The sequence below is a fragment of the Myxine glutinosa genome, chromosome 8 (genome assembly GCF_964187855.1).
Source record: "Myxine glutinosa chromosome 8, kmMyxGlut1.1, whole genome shotgun sequence".
NCBI classification, from domain to species: Eukaryota; Metazoa; Chordata; class Myxini; order Myxiniformes; family Myxinidae; genus Myxine; species Myxine glutinosa.
This window is the reverse complement of record NC_136268.1, coordinates 129,629,981-129,649,858: the sequence shown is the minus strand read 5'-3', so window position 1 is coordinate 129,649,858 and position 19,878 is coordinate 129,629,981. Positions and strand designations below refer to the sequence as shown.

Genomic DNA, 19,878 nt, shown 5'->3' with positions numbered 1-19,878 from the left:
TTTTGGATCATAAATAATTTGGACTAATTAGGGTTTTACACCCAAGAGGAGAATCAGGGAATTCCTTCTTGCGGAATGATGTAATGCTGGGTTCTTTTTCCAAATACAGATGAGATCCAATCATGACACACAGATGTCTGTTTTGGAATGTTGCTATTTCAATTGAATGAGATATTTTGCTTGATAAGTTTGACTGCCTTGAAATCATTCACATTATTGTGTTAACCAATTCCTTTATATCATAACCATTATCACAGTGCTGCATCCTCCACTCATAGTCACGAGATCTTTATAACTGCAGGATATGCCTCGATTGGTGCATCGTTTTCCAATGAAGTATGACCTCCACCACTGAAGGTGGACGGTTTTCACCCCTGTCCGTTTGTTTGTCTGTGAGTGCGATAACTCGCGAATGCTTTCAGCTATCTTGTCAAACTTTACCGGAGGATTCCAAAGGACAAAAGTGAGGCTGTCAATGTTTTGTGACTATATAGGTCAAAGGCCAAAGGTCAAGGTTCTCTCGTTCGTCCGGGTGATATCTCAACCATCCTTTGAGCTAGGAAGCTGAAATTTGGGCGCAATAGTGAGCAAGTGCTTTGGCAAAAACAATATTTTTTATTTTTTGATTAATCAATTAATTGATTATTTACTTAATTATTATCGATTATTTCTTAATTAATTTAATTATCTTAATTATATGATACTTATTTATTTCCTTTCTCATCTGGGCAATATCTCAGGCACTATTTGAGCTAGGAAGCTGATATTTGGACACGACAATGACCAAGTGATTGGGCTGTAAAGGCTATTTTTGATTTATTGATTCCCGAATTATTTGATCAATTATTTAATTTTTCGATGGATTACTTATCATTTTCAAAAAGTTACAGATTCGGGTGAAACAGTGGGCGTTTAGCTATGCTATTAGTCAATTTATTTAGAAATTAATTATTATACGATTAGCATTTATTTATTTTAATTACACGATTAATTAATTAATCAATTTATCGATTCTCCCGCTTTTCGTCATGCCTGCCAGGCCTGATGCCTTCTTAGCAGTTTGTCTGTTTGTCTGTGACACTAAATCTCAGCAAGTTAGACAGTTTCGGCTGAAACTTGGTGGACAGGTTATTTGTGTGACAAAACTAAGCATTTCGATTTTGGTGAAGTTCCGGATCGCTTAAAAACTACAATTTTTAAGCGATTCTTCACCATTGAGTGATAGGTGATAGGGACAAAAACGATATATAGCACATGATATTTCAACACGTTGTGGGCGGATTAGGACAAAACTAGGTTGATCAGTTGGTTATGCGACAAGAACAAGCTGATTACATTTTGGTTCATGTTTAGATCCAGATCCGGCATATCAGACAGATACAAAACGTGTAAACTGTTTAGCCTGGTGGAGGTATGCTCTCTACCGAGTGCTGTTCTAGGTATTCACAGAATTGTATACAGTCTTAAACAATACACAGTCCATGCTAATTCAGTGAACCATATGAAATACATCATCAAAATACACGTGGGTAGTTCAAATTCCACCTGGAATTTTGTTTCTTGTACGTAACCATGACGTAAAATCATCATCATGTGCAATTTATTTTTTGTAGATTTCGATGCATTTGATGATGTTTTCATTGATAAGAAAATTCAAAATCAATCCCTGTTCCACTATCGTTAACTGACTTGCCTCAAATTCCCAACACTAAAGATTTCCAACACAGATTTCCTCAAATTATTTTTATACATATGTTGGCCATGTGTACGCCTCGTTTTGTGGACAACAGTCAAAATAAAAGTTGAAACACCAATGTGTTTTGCTAGAGTTTTAGTATCATTAATGGAGCAAATACAGACTTGTGTTATGTATATGTACATGGACAAATTTGATTGTTTTCCTCCACTTCATTCCCATGCCTCCTCACTCCTCCCACTACTCCCACAACTCTATTTCTCTTCCAATCCACTGCGTGATAGGTTCGGTGGACTCTTATCCCATTTGCAACGGTCATGGCAACTTCAGCATGGGTACTTGTGACTGCGTCTGTGAGGAAGGGTGGACTGGACCCAACTGCAGCCAGCCTTTCTGCCTTGATAATTGTAATGACCATGGCCACTGTGTTGATGGTCAATGTGTCTGCTTCGAGAGTTACAGTGGTGCTGCATGCTCAACAGAGAACTGCATCAACAACTGCAATGATCATGCACAATGCGAGCAAGGGATCTGCGTTTGTTCCGAAGGCTTCCATGGAGAATCCTGCGCCTACAAAAGCTGCCCAGGCGATTGTAATGGCCACGGCCATTGCACAGATGGCCAATGTACCTGTTTCGCAGGCTTTACTGGCAAGACGTGCGCAGATATAAGTTGCCCTGGTGACTGCAGTGACCATGGAGAGTGCGTCGAAGGATCGTGCATCTGCCACGAATACTTCAGCGGTGAGGACTGCAGTGAAAGACATTGTCCTGAGGACTGCACCAACGGTGGCATTTGTGTCGATGGACGTTGTCTCTGTTTAGATGGTTTTGCTGGTCAGACCTGCTCAGACTTGGCATGTCCTGGTGATTGCCATGATCAGGGCCTATGTGAGAATGGTCACTGTAATTGCTTTGAGGGCTACAGTGGTTTTGACTGCTCCATCAGGTCTTGCCCTAAAGATTGCAATGACCAAGGCCGTTGCATTGAAGGCGTCTGCTTCTGCAATGATGACTATTCTGGTGATGACTGTGGTGATCTTCGATGTAACGCCGATTGCAGTGGCCATGGTCAATGTGAGGCTGGTGTCTGCCACTGTGAAATTGGCTACGAGGGTGAAGATTGTGGTATTGAGGTGGAGTGCCCCAATGAATGCAATGATCAAGGTCGCTGCCGAGATGGTCACTGTATATGCTACTTTGGATATACAGGGATAGACTGCAGCATCATTCCTTGTCCTGGACAGTGTAGTGGACACGGTGAGTGTGTGGCAGGAAAGTGCGTATGCCAAGTTGGTTATTTTGGCGAAGATTGCTCCCAGACTAATTGTCTTGATGATTGTGGGGTCCATGGTTTCTGCCTCGATGGTGAATGTCATTGTGACAACGGTTTCACTGGACACAGCTGCACATCAGGTGAGCCTCCTTGCTTGGATGTGTGATGTTTACATTGTTGAAATCGTCCTACCGCCTGAGGGTGACATTATCAGAATGGGATGAATTTAAGTCCCCACGATAGCTACTTGCTGGTGACTTCCTCTTAGCAAATACAGGGGGAAAAAAACATTTTTCAGAACATGATGGTTTTTCCTGATGCGTATTCAACCCAATGCATGTTTAACTCACACATAATCACCGTATTTTTGTGCAAACACGTTTTCATGTTGTTCAGTGCGAAAATTTAATCGCAGCGTAACTCACGCACTCGAGCCACGTAATTCCGAAAAATGGTATAAATGACACACAATTCCGAAAAATGGTATAAATGACACACAATTCCAAACAATTGTATAAATGACACACAATTCCGAAAAATGGTATAAATGACACACAATTCCAAAAAATGGTATAAATGACACACAATTCCAAAAAATGGTATGAATGACACAATTCCAAAAAATGGGGTAAATGACACACAATTCCAAAAAATGGTATAAATGACACACAATTCCAAAAATGGTATAAATGACACACAATTCCAAAAAATGGTATAAATGACACACAATTCCAAAAAATGGTATGAATGACACACAATTCCAAAAAATGGGGTAAATGACACACAATTCCAAAAAATGGTATAAATGACACACAATTCCAAAAATTGTATAAATGACACAATTCCAAAAAATGGTATAATTGACACACAATTCCAAAAAATGGTATAAATGACACACAATTCCAAAAAATGTTATGAATGACTTCCAAAAAATGGTGTAAATGACACACAATTCCAAAAAATGTTATGAATGACACAATTCCAAAAAATGGTATAAATGACAACACAATTCCAAAAAATGGTATAAATGACACACAATTCCAAAAATGGTATAAATGACAATTCCAAAAAATGGTATAAATGACACACAATTCCAAAAAATGGTATAAATGACACAATTCCAAAAACGGTATAAATGACATAATTCCAAAAAATGGTATAAATGACACACAATTCCAAAAAATGGTATAAATGGCACACAATTCCAAAAAATGGTATAAATGACACATAATTCCCAAAAAATTGTATAAATGACACACAATTCCAAAAATGGTAAAAATGACACATAATTCCAAAAAGTGGTATAAAAATGGCACACACTACTCCAAAAATGCGCAAAAACACAGCTTACCATACAGGAACTGGGATGTACACCATTAACAGTGTGGTGGCTACGAAGATACACGCCAGGAAATGGAAGCAGCTTTTTCAATTTAAATAGTATGTATTTTAAAAGTAGCATTAAATTTGAAACATATTCTTTATGTAAACGTATCACAATGTGTACACTTAAATATATATCTATATCTATCTATCTATCTATATATATATATATATATATATATATATATATATATATATATATATATATATATATATATATAGATATATATATATCTATCTATCTATATATATATATATATATATATATATATATATATATATATATATATATATATATATATATATATATATATATACATATATATATATATATATATATATATATATATCGATATATATATATATATATATATATATATATATATATATATATATATATATATATATATATATATATATATATATATATATCGATATATATATATATATATATATATATATATATATATATATATATGTTGGAACCCATCTGTGGATCGGTCCCATCGGCCGATGGGTCTGACCCATCTGTGGATGCACGAGAAATGACAATGCAGACCCATCGGCCTGTGGTCTGTCTGTCAGATGGTCTGTGCCATCTGCGGATGTGTTGTTCACCTTGAAGGAATGTGTATGCATCAATGGTGGATGAGTATGTTTATTTGAACCTAAAAATAAGCAATTGATGTCATAAATGTTTATAAAGCAGTCCGTGACATGTGGTTTGTGACCTCGTGACCCTCGCCATCACCTTCATCAGCACCTGCCACTCTCTACCCTGCCATCATTCCCCTCCGCCATTATCAGAAGAACACCTAATGTTTTGTATGAATGTTGAGTATGTTATGTAAAGCTTTACTAAAACTGCCATGTATCTGTTAATTACAAAATGTATTGACAAAATGTATAAATAGATGGGTAGAAATAGATAATAAAACATTTAAAAATCATCTCTGTTAAATTCCTACCACATGTAATTCCAATGACTGTGTACCTGATTGAAGAGCACCATTCTGTCAACACATTCCTTCAAGGTGAACAACACATCTGCAGATGGCGCAGACCCATCGGCCGATGGGTCTGCATTGTCATTTCTCGTGCATTCACAGATGGGTCAGACCCATCGGCGGATGGGACCGATCCACAGATGGGTTCCAACATATATATATATATATATATATATATATATATATATATATATATATATATATATATATATATTGCGGATATGAGGTTTGTGGTTTTTTTATTGTGTTGTATTATATAGTAAATTGTTGTAAATATCACCCTCTGTAAAATGTAATGATTCCTTGTAAATACCTCCGTAGAGTAAAGGTCAAAGGGCGTCCCATAATTAGTCCATAAAGCATACAAGTTAGCCAATCATCGAATACCCCTGTTCAATAGTTATATCTTTATTATGTGTATTAGGGTAAGGCCTTGTCTCCCATTAAGATGACACTCCATTGCACTGCATTAAATAAGAATAGATCCCCTTTCATTCCCCATTCCCACTCCCAAAACTTTCATTGCCAAGCCTCGATTGCCAATTACATCCCCTCCAAAACCACCATTGAACATGTGCTCGGGTCGGGGAAGAAAGGCGTGCCCGCCCATCGTCATCAAGGGCGGAGCCAGAGGGTCGCGCGACCAACCAGGGCCGAGGTGAGCACACCGATGGGCGTGTCCTGAAGGCCGGCGGCTTGATCGCCGGAGGCGCTATAAAAGCGCGCGCGCAAGAAGCAAAGAGGTTGCGTTGGGTTGTCGATGGTGAGGAGTGGTTGGACCAAGAAAGAGAAAGAGTTGTTGGACCAAGAGAGAGAGATCATCATCCAGGGAAGCACAACGCCTGCTATTCGTCGCCTTGCTCGCCAAAGTTGGACTGAGCAGTAGTTAACAGCAAGAAGCCTGTTGTAGTCCTGGCAAAGCGCGCGACGTCCACCGCAGCAGCAGCAGACAACAGCACCAGCAGCGGTGGCCACAGCAGCAACAACAGCCGTTTGGGGCCTGGACGGTGGTTTTGAGCAGGGCCGCGAAGGACCGGCGGCTGCTAAACGCGCCGATCGTGCTGCAGGACCCCTTGGACCTTACTCTCCCTCCAGCCATCCACCTCCTGCCTTTCCATCCTCTTGTGTACGTGAGTTTGTTTTGTTTGTTCTGTCCTGGGTATTTAATTAAGCTTGTATAAGGAATTTGCACTGTGTCTCTAATATCTTCTGTATATTATTTTATTATCTTTCCTTCTCCTTGGTTTTTTTGAGCCTGTATATAGAAGGAATAAATTTAGTAGTATTTTCAACCTTTTTTTCGTCTTCTTCTTCTTCTTCTTCACATCCGTGTCACTTTTGTCTTTTCCATATTGAATATCTGTGGCGCGATCCGGCCAACGTTCGGGAATCGGGTTAGTCGGGGTAACTGTTAGGCCGCGGTGCCATCCGCTCGGCAAACCAACATCCTTATCCGCGGGCCGTAACAATATATATATATATATATATATATATATATATATATATATATATATATATATATATATATATATAAAGAGGTCCATCAGTCACTATGCGACCTTCATATCATCAGTGGAGAACCGCCAGCAAGGTGTCCCATACAGCTGCTGCTGCACCTTGCTGGGAGCGATAAGCACCGCCTGCCACGCGGTAACGTTATCTCTGGTATCCACTCATCATATGGAGTCGACCTGGTTGCGGTTGGGAGTTACTAATAATGGTATCTGTAATCTGGTTCTCCAACCTAATGAGCGGACAACATGACGTCATCGCCATGCACGTCCGCCTTGCCTGCAAAGTTCCAGAGGAACCATCTAGCAGTGCGTCATTACGGATTATAAATACAGATACTGTCACAAGTGCATGCAAAACTCACAGTTACCGACCTGGTTTCGCCCTTGTTGGGGCTTCATCAGGGCAACGCAGTGAGGCTTTCCATACACTTGTAACTCTGTGACCCTTTCGGTTTTTATATCAGTCACTATGCGACCTTCATATCATCAGTGGAGAACCGCCAGCAAGGTGTCCCATACAGCTGTATCTGTATTTATAATCCGTAATGACGCACTGCTCGATGGTTCCTCTGGAACTTTGCAGGCAAGGCGGACGTGCATGGCGATGACGTCATGTTGTCCGCTCATTAGGTTGGAGAACCAGATTACAGATACCATTATATATATATATATATATATATATATTGGTTATTATGGCCCTTTCTTTTTGTGGGCCTGGTGCTGAGGCGCCATTGGAACCATTGTTAACCCAGCCCTCGAGGCCAGGTGGGTATTCCCGTCAATCATTGCTCGCTCCTGTTTGTCAATCAATCAGAATTGACAGGAACGTGATGACATGTCGGGGTTACCATGCATGACTCAACGGGAAAATACGTACAACCAAGATCGCTTGTACTAACATAGTTTTACATAATTATGAAAGCTCTAAAGTCTAAACGTTCCGGATATGTAAAATATAGATATACTGGTATATGTATGACAATTGGAATATAACTGAAATTCAGGAATGATTGTTTTTAAGACTGTTTTTTTTCTCTATCTGTGTACTAACCACACCCCCAACTTTTAACCTATTTGCCAATAAAAAGCGCGGTTAATACACCGGAAAATACGACATTTAAGATACAACATGTCAAGATGATCGAGCCGTTTTTATGATGATTATCGAATTAGCCGCTGACCAGTGCACGGCCATCATGCTAAAGAAGATGACAATATGGTGATGCTTCGAAGACGACAACAGGTATTTTCTAAGTACTTTCAATCTTTTATCTTAGAAAAACTTCAGTATACTTTCCTACAATTGGCTAATACTTTTACCTCCGAAAAATAAAGAATATCTTCAATGGTATTTCCCATGTCACTCGTTTATTTGCAGAGCTGACGTGTAGTTTTAACACATTCTGTGATCCACACTTTATCTGATGTTTATCTCTTTATTTCTTTATCTCTTTGCTGATGACTCAACTCTCTGCCGCTCCATTCCTCTTCCCTCAGATCGGCAGTCTGCAGCCTCCTCACTCTCTGCAGACCTTGACAAAATCACAGACTGGTCAAACAAGTGGAACATGTCTTTCAATCCTGACAAATCTCACACTCTCACGATGTCTTTCCGAAAAGACCGACTGGACAACCCTCCCATCTACTTTCTGAATAATCCTCTCCAAGAAGTTCTGTCACTCAAGCTTTTGGGTCTCACTATCTGCCATGTTCTTTCCTGGGAAAACCACATTTCCAAGCTGGCCTCCAATGCCAGTCGCGGACTGGGCATCCTCCGTCGTGCGAAGTCCTTCCTTGGCACACCTGAGCTCCTCACCACATACAAGGCTTTCATCCACAGCTCAATGGAATACTGCTCTCCCCTCTGGGCTGGTGCTCCTGCCTCACACCTCGCTCGTCTTCACGCGGTTGAAACCAAAGCATTCAGAATCATTGGAATCTCCCGCGATGAAGCTGATTCTGAGGGCCTTTCTCTCTATCACCGCAGGCAGGTTGGTGGTCTTTCTGTCTTCTACCAACTCCTCTACGGTCTTGCTCCCCCTGCTCTGTCTGTGCTCTGTCCCCCAAATATTTCTGCAGGACGCAGGAGATCTGCCATCAACCCTCTTCTGGTTAAACTGCCAAAATCAAGACTCCCTATTCACCTTCACTCCTTCATTACTCTCTTCTCCCGCCTCTGGAACAAACTCCCACACTCTCTTCAATCCCTCTCCTCCCTCCAGGTCTTCAAAACACCTGTTCACCACCATCTCTTATCTTACCCCATCCAAAACCTTGATCTTTTCTACCCCCTTTAAAACGCCCCATATCCGCCTCTTTTAATCCCCAGCTTCCTTCCTGAGGTTCCCAGAAGTGTTCATTACCCTCGCCTGAGGAAAGGGTATTGAATTTGAGTCCGTTTGTTTGTCTGTTTGTCTGTATCTGTTTGTCCGCACAGAATAAATATGATTTCCTCTGCAACTGTTGGCCCAATTGACAGGAAAGTTTCACTATAGGTGCAACTCCACCTGTACAATTTTTTAATGATAATTATGACGTCATAGGTCACGTGGTTCGGCCGCCATCTTGGAAAAACCGAAAAACTTTGCACCTCTATATCTCCTCTGAAAGCGCTCAATAGAAAAAATTGAGACATGGCTCATTGTAAAGAACTCTTCATGGGGAATAAAATATGTTAATGATGATGTCATAGGTGCCTCCATTATGACGTAATAATTCGACAAGTACAAAACTTTATCCAATCAAGATGAAATTTTTTGAGCATAATCTAGGAATAAATTGGTGGAGAAAAAAAAAATGATGACGTCATCGGTCACGTTGTTCGGCCGCCATATTTGTTTTAACACAAAAGCCTTAAAAACCACTGAAAATACATCCTGGCTAGGGTCTGCAATCTCTGGTTGCTCTTTCTTGTTTGCTTTGTACCATGTACCCCTCCCCCCTCCACCAGCCCTCCCCCTTCCACAGATCTACCGGTGCCCTTGTTCTCTACTGTTGTTGTGGTTGTGTGCTTCCCCCTCTCACCCTCTTGTCTCCTGCTCCCTTCATTGCATGTTTTATATGTCTGTGCATGTTTTTCATGTTCAATGTGTTAGCTCTTACATGAGCCAATCATGTTCAATGTGTTAGCTCTTACACGAGCCAATCATGTTCAATGTGTTAGCTCTTACACGAGCCAATCATGTTCAATGTGTTAGCTCTTACATGAGCCAATCATGTTCAATGTGTTAGCTTTTACATGAGCCAATCATGTTCAATGTGTTAGCTCTTACACGAGCCAATCATGTTCAATGTGTTAGCTCTTACACGAGCCAATCATGTTCAATGTGTTAGCTCTTACATGAGCCAATCATGTTCAATGTGTTAGCTCTTACACGAGCCAATCATGTTCAATGTGTTAGCTCTTACACGAGCCAATCATGTTCAATGTGTTAGCTCTTACACGAGCCTCGATTCTGTGTACAAAAAAAACAAAAAAAACACAACAGCTGGAGTGCAACTCATGTTTGTTCTATAAGGTTGTTTGAATAGTAATCTAAGGGCATCTACATCTTGCTGTTAACTTTAGAAGGTGTAAATATATTTTTTCTATGGAATAGAAAAAAATATATATAAGCAATAACTACAGAACATTACATCCTGAAACTTGTGGATTCTCCCACAGAATATATGTGGGCTTTTTTTCCAAGCACATATGAGTTCATGTTTGGCATTAGACAAGGTTTTCTAATGTTGTTTCACTGGGTAGAGTACTAAAGTGACATTGAATAAACCGGATAAGAACAATTTACTGTAACAGCACTAAACACAATTGAATTATTGATGAGAAAGTTTGCTCTGTCCTCTTACTCTACTCCCTCTTATTACCTCTTACTGCCCTCTTATTTTATAATGACCTCATTGTTGATAAAAGTGCAAGTTATGGAATCATACACACACCATTAATAACATAGACATAACACATTTGGCAGCTATTTTGTAAATGCCATATTTGATTTTTGGATTTGCACTCCCATGGATTTAGATCGGGATCGAATAAATGCGCTCCCATCGCTCAAAGCAGCAAATGTGGGCCATACGTCGTGTCGTGTGATGTGTGCGCACAAGAAAACAAAATCCAAACCACAATTCTACGATGTTCAATCCTTCATTTGATTGGGAAATATGTGCTTCCAACTAAAATTTATGGTGTCAAGATTTTCTTTCAATAACCTTTTCAGAAGAAACTTTGTGACAATATTATACGATATTAACAGCTGTGACAAATGCAACATTTGTATATTTTATGTTGTTTACAACAGTAATCCAATAATTTCTACATCATACCTGATTCACATGTCAAACCACATCTTTAACCCGCTAATGCATAATGTCGGCCACTACAACTCACTTGATGGCTGAAAAGGTTTTCAAATTGCATTTATCACCATTTTGGTCTCTTGGCTTAGTGAACATGTGAAGCTCAAATCTGAGGTTGAATGAATAATGAATGGATAGAGTTTTTTTGTGTGTGTAGTTATTGAAGTTCATGGAAGAGTAAAACAATAGGGAAATGGATCAACAGAAAAAAATTGGGAAAAGGGAAAATAAAATCGTGGGCCAACAAGGAAAAGATGCACGACAGATGGAGAGGAATCATTGGAGAAAGGTGGGAACAGGGGTCTCAGCACATGTGGTAAAGGCTCAGTTGGAGAAATTCTAGTAACCATGAGGTGGGGAGCCAGACTCTAAATCCTGTTTGGAAGAGCTTGAACTAACAGACTGAGGAGCAGAGATACACATGTGAGAAAAGAGAATGGAGGTCAGTGTTGAGTTTTGCTGTGCTACCTGGATGATGATGATGTTGACCATTCCTTTTTGCATCATGATGATGCATAGGGCTTCCAAAGCAGGTTTCTTGGCTATTGGGCACAATCCTGGACAGGTCGCCACTCCGACCCAGGATGCCCGAATGGCTCATTCATCCCAACAAGCTGGCACTCATTTTGCCGACCTCGGAAGGATAACAGGCTAAGTCAACCCCCTGGCGTTAATTCAACGATCGACGGGGATTCAAACTCAGGGTCCTAGGATCCCAAGCCTGCACCCTAACCTGGAGTGGCAGGGTATATATAGGTGAGAGTGCAGGAGGAGCAATGCCAAAACAGAGCTGGTGAAAACAAACAAACCTGCAATGCTGCCGACATGCTTATGGTAAGCAGCATACCCTTTATAGACTCAGTCTTCTGATAAGTAGATCGTAATGACACTGATGGCCTTGGAATCTAGGGCTTCAAGAGGGACAAGGTTCTGCTGAAGCACAAATCCACATATTTAATCCATATTCCATGATACTCAGTATGGAGGTTTTGCATGTCATTGTAAGCTATGGATGGCAGAGGAAGGACTTGCCCTGGAAAGGAAGGACTTGGCCCCAGAGAAGAAGGACTTGGCCCCGGAGAGGCCCCACAGATGAAGCTTTTCGACCCCACAGAAGCTTTATTGCCCCGTCGAGGAAGCTTTCACACCTCACAGAGGAAGCTTTCACGCCCCATAGAGTAGGCTTTCACACCTCACAGAGGAGGCTTTCACGCCCCATAGAGGAAGCTTTCACACCCCGTGGAGGAAGCTTACACGCCACATAGAAGAAGCTTTCACACCCTGTGGAGGAAGCTATTACACTATGGTCGGGAAAGTAGCCGTCGAATGACTTTCCCAGCTCATCCAAGTGTGTGGCAATCGCTTGCTTCAGCTCCCCCGGTACAGCAGTGCCTCCAACTTCAGACTTATCTTCGATCCCGCTCATGCACTCGTCCAGTAGCGAAAAGTTCGCGAAGTTGTCGTTCCCTGTTCGCCGCCTCACAATGGTAACTTCTTTCGGAAAGAGCTCAGCTTTTCTTCAGATTCGATGACATTCACTCCACCACCCTGCATCTGGCAATTGAGATGATTGAGTGCGTCGAAGATGTCAGCCAAGTACGCCAAGGCGAGGATGAACTCTGACTCTTGGAAGTGCGTTGCATGGCAATGCTGGTGTTCTCGCAAAAACAGGGCTAATTCTACACGCAAGGCAAAAACACGGCTCACTACCTTCCTTCGTGATAACCATCGAACGTTAGAGTGGTAGAGAAGGGCTTCGAATTCAGAGCCGATTTAATTGCACAGCTCTTTGAAGATGCGATGATTCAGAGCATGGCTTCACACGTATTTCACAGTTTCAATGAAGATTTTCAGAACATTGGCCAGTTTTGGAGGCAGGGTTTTTGATGCCAGTGCTTGTCTGTGCAGGACGCAGTGCGTGACGATGATGTGTGGTGCATCAGACTTCACCAGCGCTCCAGAACCGGAGTTGCATCCCAGCATGGCTGGAGCTCCGTCCAAGCAAACTGCAGACACCATGTTCCACGACAGGCTGTTGCTTCTGAAGAAGTCGTCCACAAGCTTCTACACGTCAGCCGCCTTCGTCGTTGTTGTGAGAGGCTTGCAGAACAGAAAGTCTTCCTTGATCTCGTCTCCTTTGACATAACGCACAAATAAGATGAGCTGGCTCAAATTCGAAACGTCGGTGGTCTCATCGAGATGAAGGCTGAATTTAGTCAGGCTCGCGACTAAATCTGCAACTACCTGGGCGAGGATGTCGTCGCTCATGTCGTCGATTCTGCATCTGATGGTGTCATTTGAGAGTGGAACGAGAGACAACTTGTTTTTCAGCAGCTTTTCCCAGCATGATGTTGGCCATCTTCAACGCGGCCGGGTTGATGAGTGTCTCGCCAACGGTGTGCGGTTTGCCCTGCTTTGCGATCAGGTACGCAACTTCATACGACGCGGTGAGGATCGGTTTGTCAATTGTAATGAAGCCGAGAGTGGGCAAGGTAGCACTTGCGTTGAATCAGACTCTCTTCAATTTGAATTCATCCAGCGTTGCGTCTTTGTACTGCCCCTCACCGTGCAGTTTTTTGAAGTGTTCCCCTAGTTTTGCTGGTGCTAGGCTGGAGTTGCTCAACTTGACATTGCAAAGCATGCATTGAGGACACTGACTTCCGTCCCATTCCGTCAAATACGTGAACCCGTACCACACGTAATCCTCCGACCACTTCCTTTTTTTGCTCGACATACTGCAAAAAAAATAAATAAAAGTAACAAACTGATATTAATTGAGTTAGGGCAAATAATTATATGACAAAAATTAAAAAAGGAACATGTTTAAATATAATCAGTACCCCTCTGAAAACTGAGAAATTTTAACGAAGAAAACATAACTTATAGTTACGATGATGGTATTTATTATCTACTCAACTCTATGTCACCTCAAATCCCATTATAATATTACATAGAAAACTGCGAATTGTTAGTTTTGAATTGCGACCAAAGGAGTTATATCACCTCCACCTAATTTTCTGAGTAATTCAATCATATTTTATAATCACCATCCACTTTTGACTTTAATATAACTCTGAACCCGCCCTGCATATCCACAAACATTTCCAACTTACTTTTCAATTAATCAGTAACTCCAAACCAATGACGCACGTGTTACGTGGTCCCCTCGATGAATACCTGGTCTCGGTGACCCCCGGACCGTGAGAGGAACTCCGCCAGCAAGCTGTATTATATATGCGCTTTCGCCACGCAATCCATATGAATTTCACCCAGGAGACAACTGATGTTCAAGGATATATTTCCAATGGTAATGATACCATACAATTTCAATGACACAACCACGGAGATTTTCCCCGAGCAATCAACAATACACAACCATCAACAATATTTCAATGACACAACCACGGAGATTTTCCCCGAGCAATCAACAATACACTACCATCAACAATATTTCAATGACACAACCACGGAGATTTTCCCCGAGCAATCAACAATACACTACCATCAACATTTCCCCAGCCACAATCAATTCCCTATGAGTAAGATGGCCATCTTATATACGTGTGTCCCGGTGAGTACTCACGACACCCTTTTGGTCTCGGTCCCGCACAATGTCTCTGGGCCCCTCCTGACCAAGATGATAGTCAGCGTCGCCGCACTCGGGCGGTTGAACGAACCCCGGGTGGACGTGTTTCCACCGGGCAGGTATCGTACCCGGCACCCCGGCTACAGCCCCTCGCGGCCACGCGACGCGGGGACGGGAAAGCAAGCCAAAAGCCCCACGCCGCTTGCCAGGCGTGTTAGGCCCTAACGGGCGACCCGTACGCATCTTTTTAGACGGTGTTGGGAACGGTGCCAGACGCGGGGTCGATGCACGGCCCCACGTCAACTTGACGTCTCCACCGGGCAGGTACACGTCCCGGTGATTCCTCTCGCCAGGCGGGCTTCGGAACGCCGCTTTTCCACACGGCTCAATCAATCCCACCTTTCGTCGGTGCGGGGCGAGGAAGAATACTCGTCCTTTTTTCCTCGTGTCTTTTCCTCTTCCGTTTCCGGTCACTTCCGTTTCCGGCCACTTGTTCAGAAGGGCTCCTGACCCTCCAATCACAACAACCCTTAATATACTACACACGGATAAGCAAAGACCTGAATGGTAATCCACATACATTCACATAAATATGTAACACTCCCCCCCTTCAAGAAAGAAAGTTTGAACCCAGCGAAAACTTTCTTTGCCGGCCAATTTGGAGAAACAAACCAGATAACTCAACCCCCCCACATTATCAGTTGCCCCCGGGCACAGTTATCACTTAAAAATAAAGCAACCAAAATTTCACCACAACCCCTCCAGATTACTCACTCTGGACTAAGCACCAGCAACGACATTGTCCCTGCCAAATCAAACTCCATCTCATGACCCTCTGACTTTGACCGCCAGTTTCTTGTGAATGAAGGTTAAGGGGTTGATCACAGATCCAAAGTTAAGCCACTCGATAGCACTTTTTCTGGGAGGCCAAGCCGAGTATTCACTACATGGATGCCTTTAGGAACGTGGAGTTCACGGTTAGTCCGTGCAGGAAAGTTCTCTACATGGGCGCCTTGAGGAACGTGGAGTTCACGGTTAGTCCGTGCATGAAAGTTCACTACATGGACGCCTTTAGGAACGGCGTTCACGGTTAATCCGTGTAGGAATCTTGGCTCGGCGGCTCCGCCGCATTCAGTGCTTCAACTTCTCAGAACTTCCCTAATAATTAGGGTGGGACCACTTGTCCCTGTAGTCCCATGAATAGCGGTCTCCTTCTCGGCCACTACTTTGCCAATCCTTCCTTCGGGAGCGGCCGTAACTCAGGGAGCCTCCATAATAATATTGATTGCGGCCACCACCAACACTACCGCCCAGTTGTCCTCTCCTGTAGACCTCTCGACGTCTACGAAATGCCTTCCCTACTGTTATGGTCCGACCTTCCAAATCCTTGCCATTCCAATTCTTCTCTGCCTCTCTGGCGTCTTTTGTGCTGGCAAACGTGACAAAGCCGAACCCTCTTGACTGTTGCGTTTCCCAGTCTCTTACCAACCGCACTTCCACCAGCGGCCCATATCTGTTGAAGACAGAGGTCAGAACTTCTTCCTCTGTTTTGAAGTTCAGTCCCCCTACAAATAACTTGGCACTTTTGTCGCCATCCCGAGCTGGTGTGGCGTTATTTTCCCTGCTGGGCTCTTTACCAACCCTCAGGTTACCATAAACTTGACTCCCGGCCAAATCATTCCCGATAACCACAGATACATCCTCTACAGGAAGCGTGGCTTGTAAACCGACGGTGACCGGTCCTGACACCAAATCGGACTCCAAATGGATGACATGAAGGGGAGCACTAACACCGCCCCCGATCCCCTGTAAACGAACACTATCCCCCATTGCCGTCTCCTCGGACCATGGCAAAATGCCTTCAAGCATTAAAGATTGATGTGCCCCTGTGTCCCTCAATATCCTAACCGGTTTCCGGTTAGTCGAGGCTCCATCCCGTGACACAAACCCCTCTGAAATAAATGGTTGGTAACCCTTTTGATGGCGATTTCTCACAATGGCCATTGCGTTTGGAGTCGTAGTAGTCGGACTCCGCTCTGGGTCTTCGCTTTTCATGCGGTAACAACTGGACATCAAGTGTCCAGGTTTCTTGCAAAAAGCGCAAGTAGGCCCGGAGGAAAAACTCGTGGTCTGCCTCGGGCCCCCCGAACTATAAGTTTGTCTTGGGCCCGCATCCCTCTGATTTCGAACAGGTGGGGTATCATAGTTGTCCCCATAATCATCTCGAGGCCGCCGCCATGTATGGTCGTTCTCCGCACCTGCTGTTCCCCACCTCCCCTGCGGAGATCTAGGCGAGGAGTTAGGTTCGTGGACCCCTATTCGGTGGGTTAAGGCATAATCATCTGCCATGGTGGCTGCGTCCCACAACTTTGGTACCTTCTTTTCCTGCAGGTACACTTTGATGTCCTCGTGGACACACTGCTGGAATTCCTCCACCAGGATCAAGTCCCGCAATGTCTCGAAGTCTTTCCCGACTCCTTTTGACTCACACCACCGATCAAACATGTTTTCTTTCACTCTGGCAAACTCCACATGGGTCTCACTCTCCCTCTTCCTGGCATTCCTGAATTTTTGCCTGTAAGCTTCCGGAACCAACTCATAGGCTTTGAGGATGTGCTTCTTCAGTACCTCATAATCTGCACATTGGTCCATTGGTAGCGCCGAATAAATTTCCTGAGCTTTCCCCACCAGCACACTTTGCATGAGTATGGTCCAGGCCTCCTCCGGCCAGTTTAATTGTCGAGCCACTTTCTCAAAGTGTGGAAAAAATTTCGCGACTTCTTTTTCACTGAACGGTGGAACCAGCCTCACATGTCTGCCCACATCCCAGGTTTTCTGGTTAGGTGTCGACCCCGTCAACAAGGGTGGCGCCTCTCCCCGTTCTCTCATTAACTCCAGCTCCTTGAATTTGATTTCTTGCTGAAGCTCCATGTCACGTTCCTTTAATTCCCTTTCCGCTTTTCTCTCCTCTGCTTCGAGTTCCCTTGCAGCTCTCCTCTCCTCTGCTTCTGCTTTCCTTTCCTCTGTTTTCATCCTTTCCTGGAGTTCTCGTTCCACTCTCCTTTCCTCTGCTTGTTTCTCTTCTCTCCTCGCTTCTGCTTTCCTTTCTTCTTCTGCTCTTTCCTTTTCTGCTTTCCTTTCTTCTTCTGCTCTTTCCTTTTCTGCTTTCCTTTCTTCTTCTTTTAACCTTTCCTGGAGTTCTCGTTCCACTCTCCTTTCCTCTGCTTGCTTCTCTTCTCTCCTCTCTTCTGCTTTCCTTTCTTCTTCTGCTCTTTCCTTTTCTGCTTTCCTTTCTTCTTCTTTAATCCGTTCCTGGCTCCGTAATTGCAACTCCAGTTTCCGGAGCTCAACATCTTCTGGTTCTTCGGGTAGCCACTCCCAGGCTAACTCGTCCCATGTTCCTAATCCCACCATAGATTGTATCACCGTGGCCTGCAACTCTGCCTTCCTCAAATTAGTTCGGACCTCCAAGTTAAAATGTTTGGCCAATTTCAATAGGTCCGACTTTAGCAACGCTCGGAACTGTGCCTCACTCGGGGTTACCCCAAAGTTCTGTGCCACAAACGCCATGGTGTCTATCGTTAACACCTGTTAACCTTCACCCAAGACTTTACCCCAATTTCTCAAATTTTTTTTACCAATTAATAATTAATTAATTAATTTTAATTAATAAAATATTATTATTTTATTATGTTATACAATTTTAGATCCCGGACGTAGACCCAATTGCGAAACCGCACATCGTAATTTGGACGAGCCCCCAATTCTGTTACGTGGTCCCCTCGATGAATACCTGGTCTCGGTGACCCCCGGACCGTGAGAGGAACTCCGCCAGCAAGCTGTATTATATATGCGCTTTCGCCACGCAATCCATATGAATTTCACCCAGGAGACAACTGATGTTCAAGGATATATTTCCAATGGTAATGATACCATACAATTTCAATGACACAACCACGGAGATTTTCCCCGAGCAATCAACAATACACAATCATCAACAATATTTCAAAGACACAACCACGGAGATTTTCCCCGAGCAATCAACAATACACTACCATCAACAATATTTCAATGACACAACCACGGAGATTTTCCCCGAGCAATCAACAATACACTACCATCAACAATTCCCCAGCCACAATCAATTCCCTATGAGTAAGATGGCCATCTTATATACGTGTGTCCCGGTGAGTACTCACGACACCCTTTTGGTCTCGATCCCGCACAATGTCTCTGGGCCCCTCCTGACCAAGATGATAGTCAGCGTCGCCGCACTCGGGCGGTTGAACGAACCCCGGGTGGACGTGTTTCCACCGGGCAGGTATCGTACCCGGCACCCCGGCTACAGCCCCTCGCGGCCACGTGACGCGGGGACGGGAAAGCAAGCCAAAAGCCCCACGCCGCTTGCCAGGCGTGTTAGGCCCTAACGGGCAACCCGTACGCGTCTTTTTAGACAGTGTTGGGAACGGTGCCAGACGCGGGGTCGATGCACGGCCCCACGTCAACTTGACGTCTCCACCGGGCAGGTACACGTCCCGGTGATTCCTCTCGCCAGGCGGGCTTTGGAACGCCGCTTTTCCACACGGCTCAATCAATCCCACCTTTCGTCGGTGCGGGGCGAGGAAGAATACTCGTCCTTTTTTCCTCGTGTCTTTTCCTCTTCCATTTCCGGTCACTTCCGTTTCCGGCCACTTGTTCAGAAGGGCTCCTGAGCCTCCAATCACAACAACCCTTAATATACTACACACGGATAAGCAAAGACCTGAATGGTAATCCACATACATTCACATAAATATGTAACACACGGCACACGGCAAGCTAATCGAGGCTATTCACTGGAATTTCCGAACACCTGCAAAGTCCAAAATCCAGTAAGTAAGTAAGCAAGTAAGCACCATCAACAGAATAATTAGCAAGTTGCTCATTGATTCAACTTACTACAGTCAGTGTGAAACAACTTATCTTAAACACAGACCAGAGAAACCATAAATGGGATGGGAATACAATTGCAAATAACATTTCCATTCGTTCGTAATATACATAGCAAAATAATAATAA

The 19,878-nt window shown here is 43.4% G+C and overlaps 1 protein-coding gene across 1 annotated transcript in view; it reads left to right on the top strand.

Moving 5' to 3' along the window:
- The window catches only part of LOC137433190 (tenascin-R-like), a 115,066-nt gene that overhangs the window by 39,359 nt on the left and 55,829 nt on the right, over nucleotides 1-19,878 (top strand). The window contains exon 4 of the mRNA XM_068125640.2: nucleotides 1,981-3,111. Within this exon, the coding sequence (XP_067981741.2) occupies nucleotides 1,981-3,111 (1,131 nt within the window). The remainder of the gene's footprint in view (nucleotides 1-1,980; nucleotides 3,112-19,878) is intronic.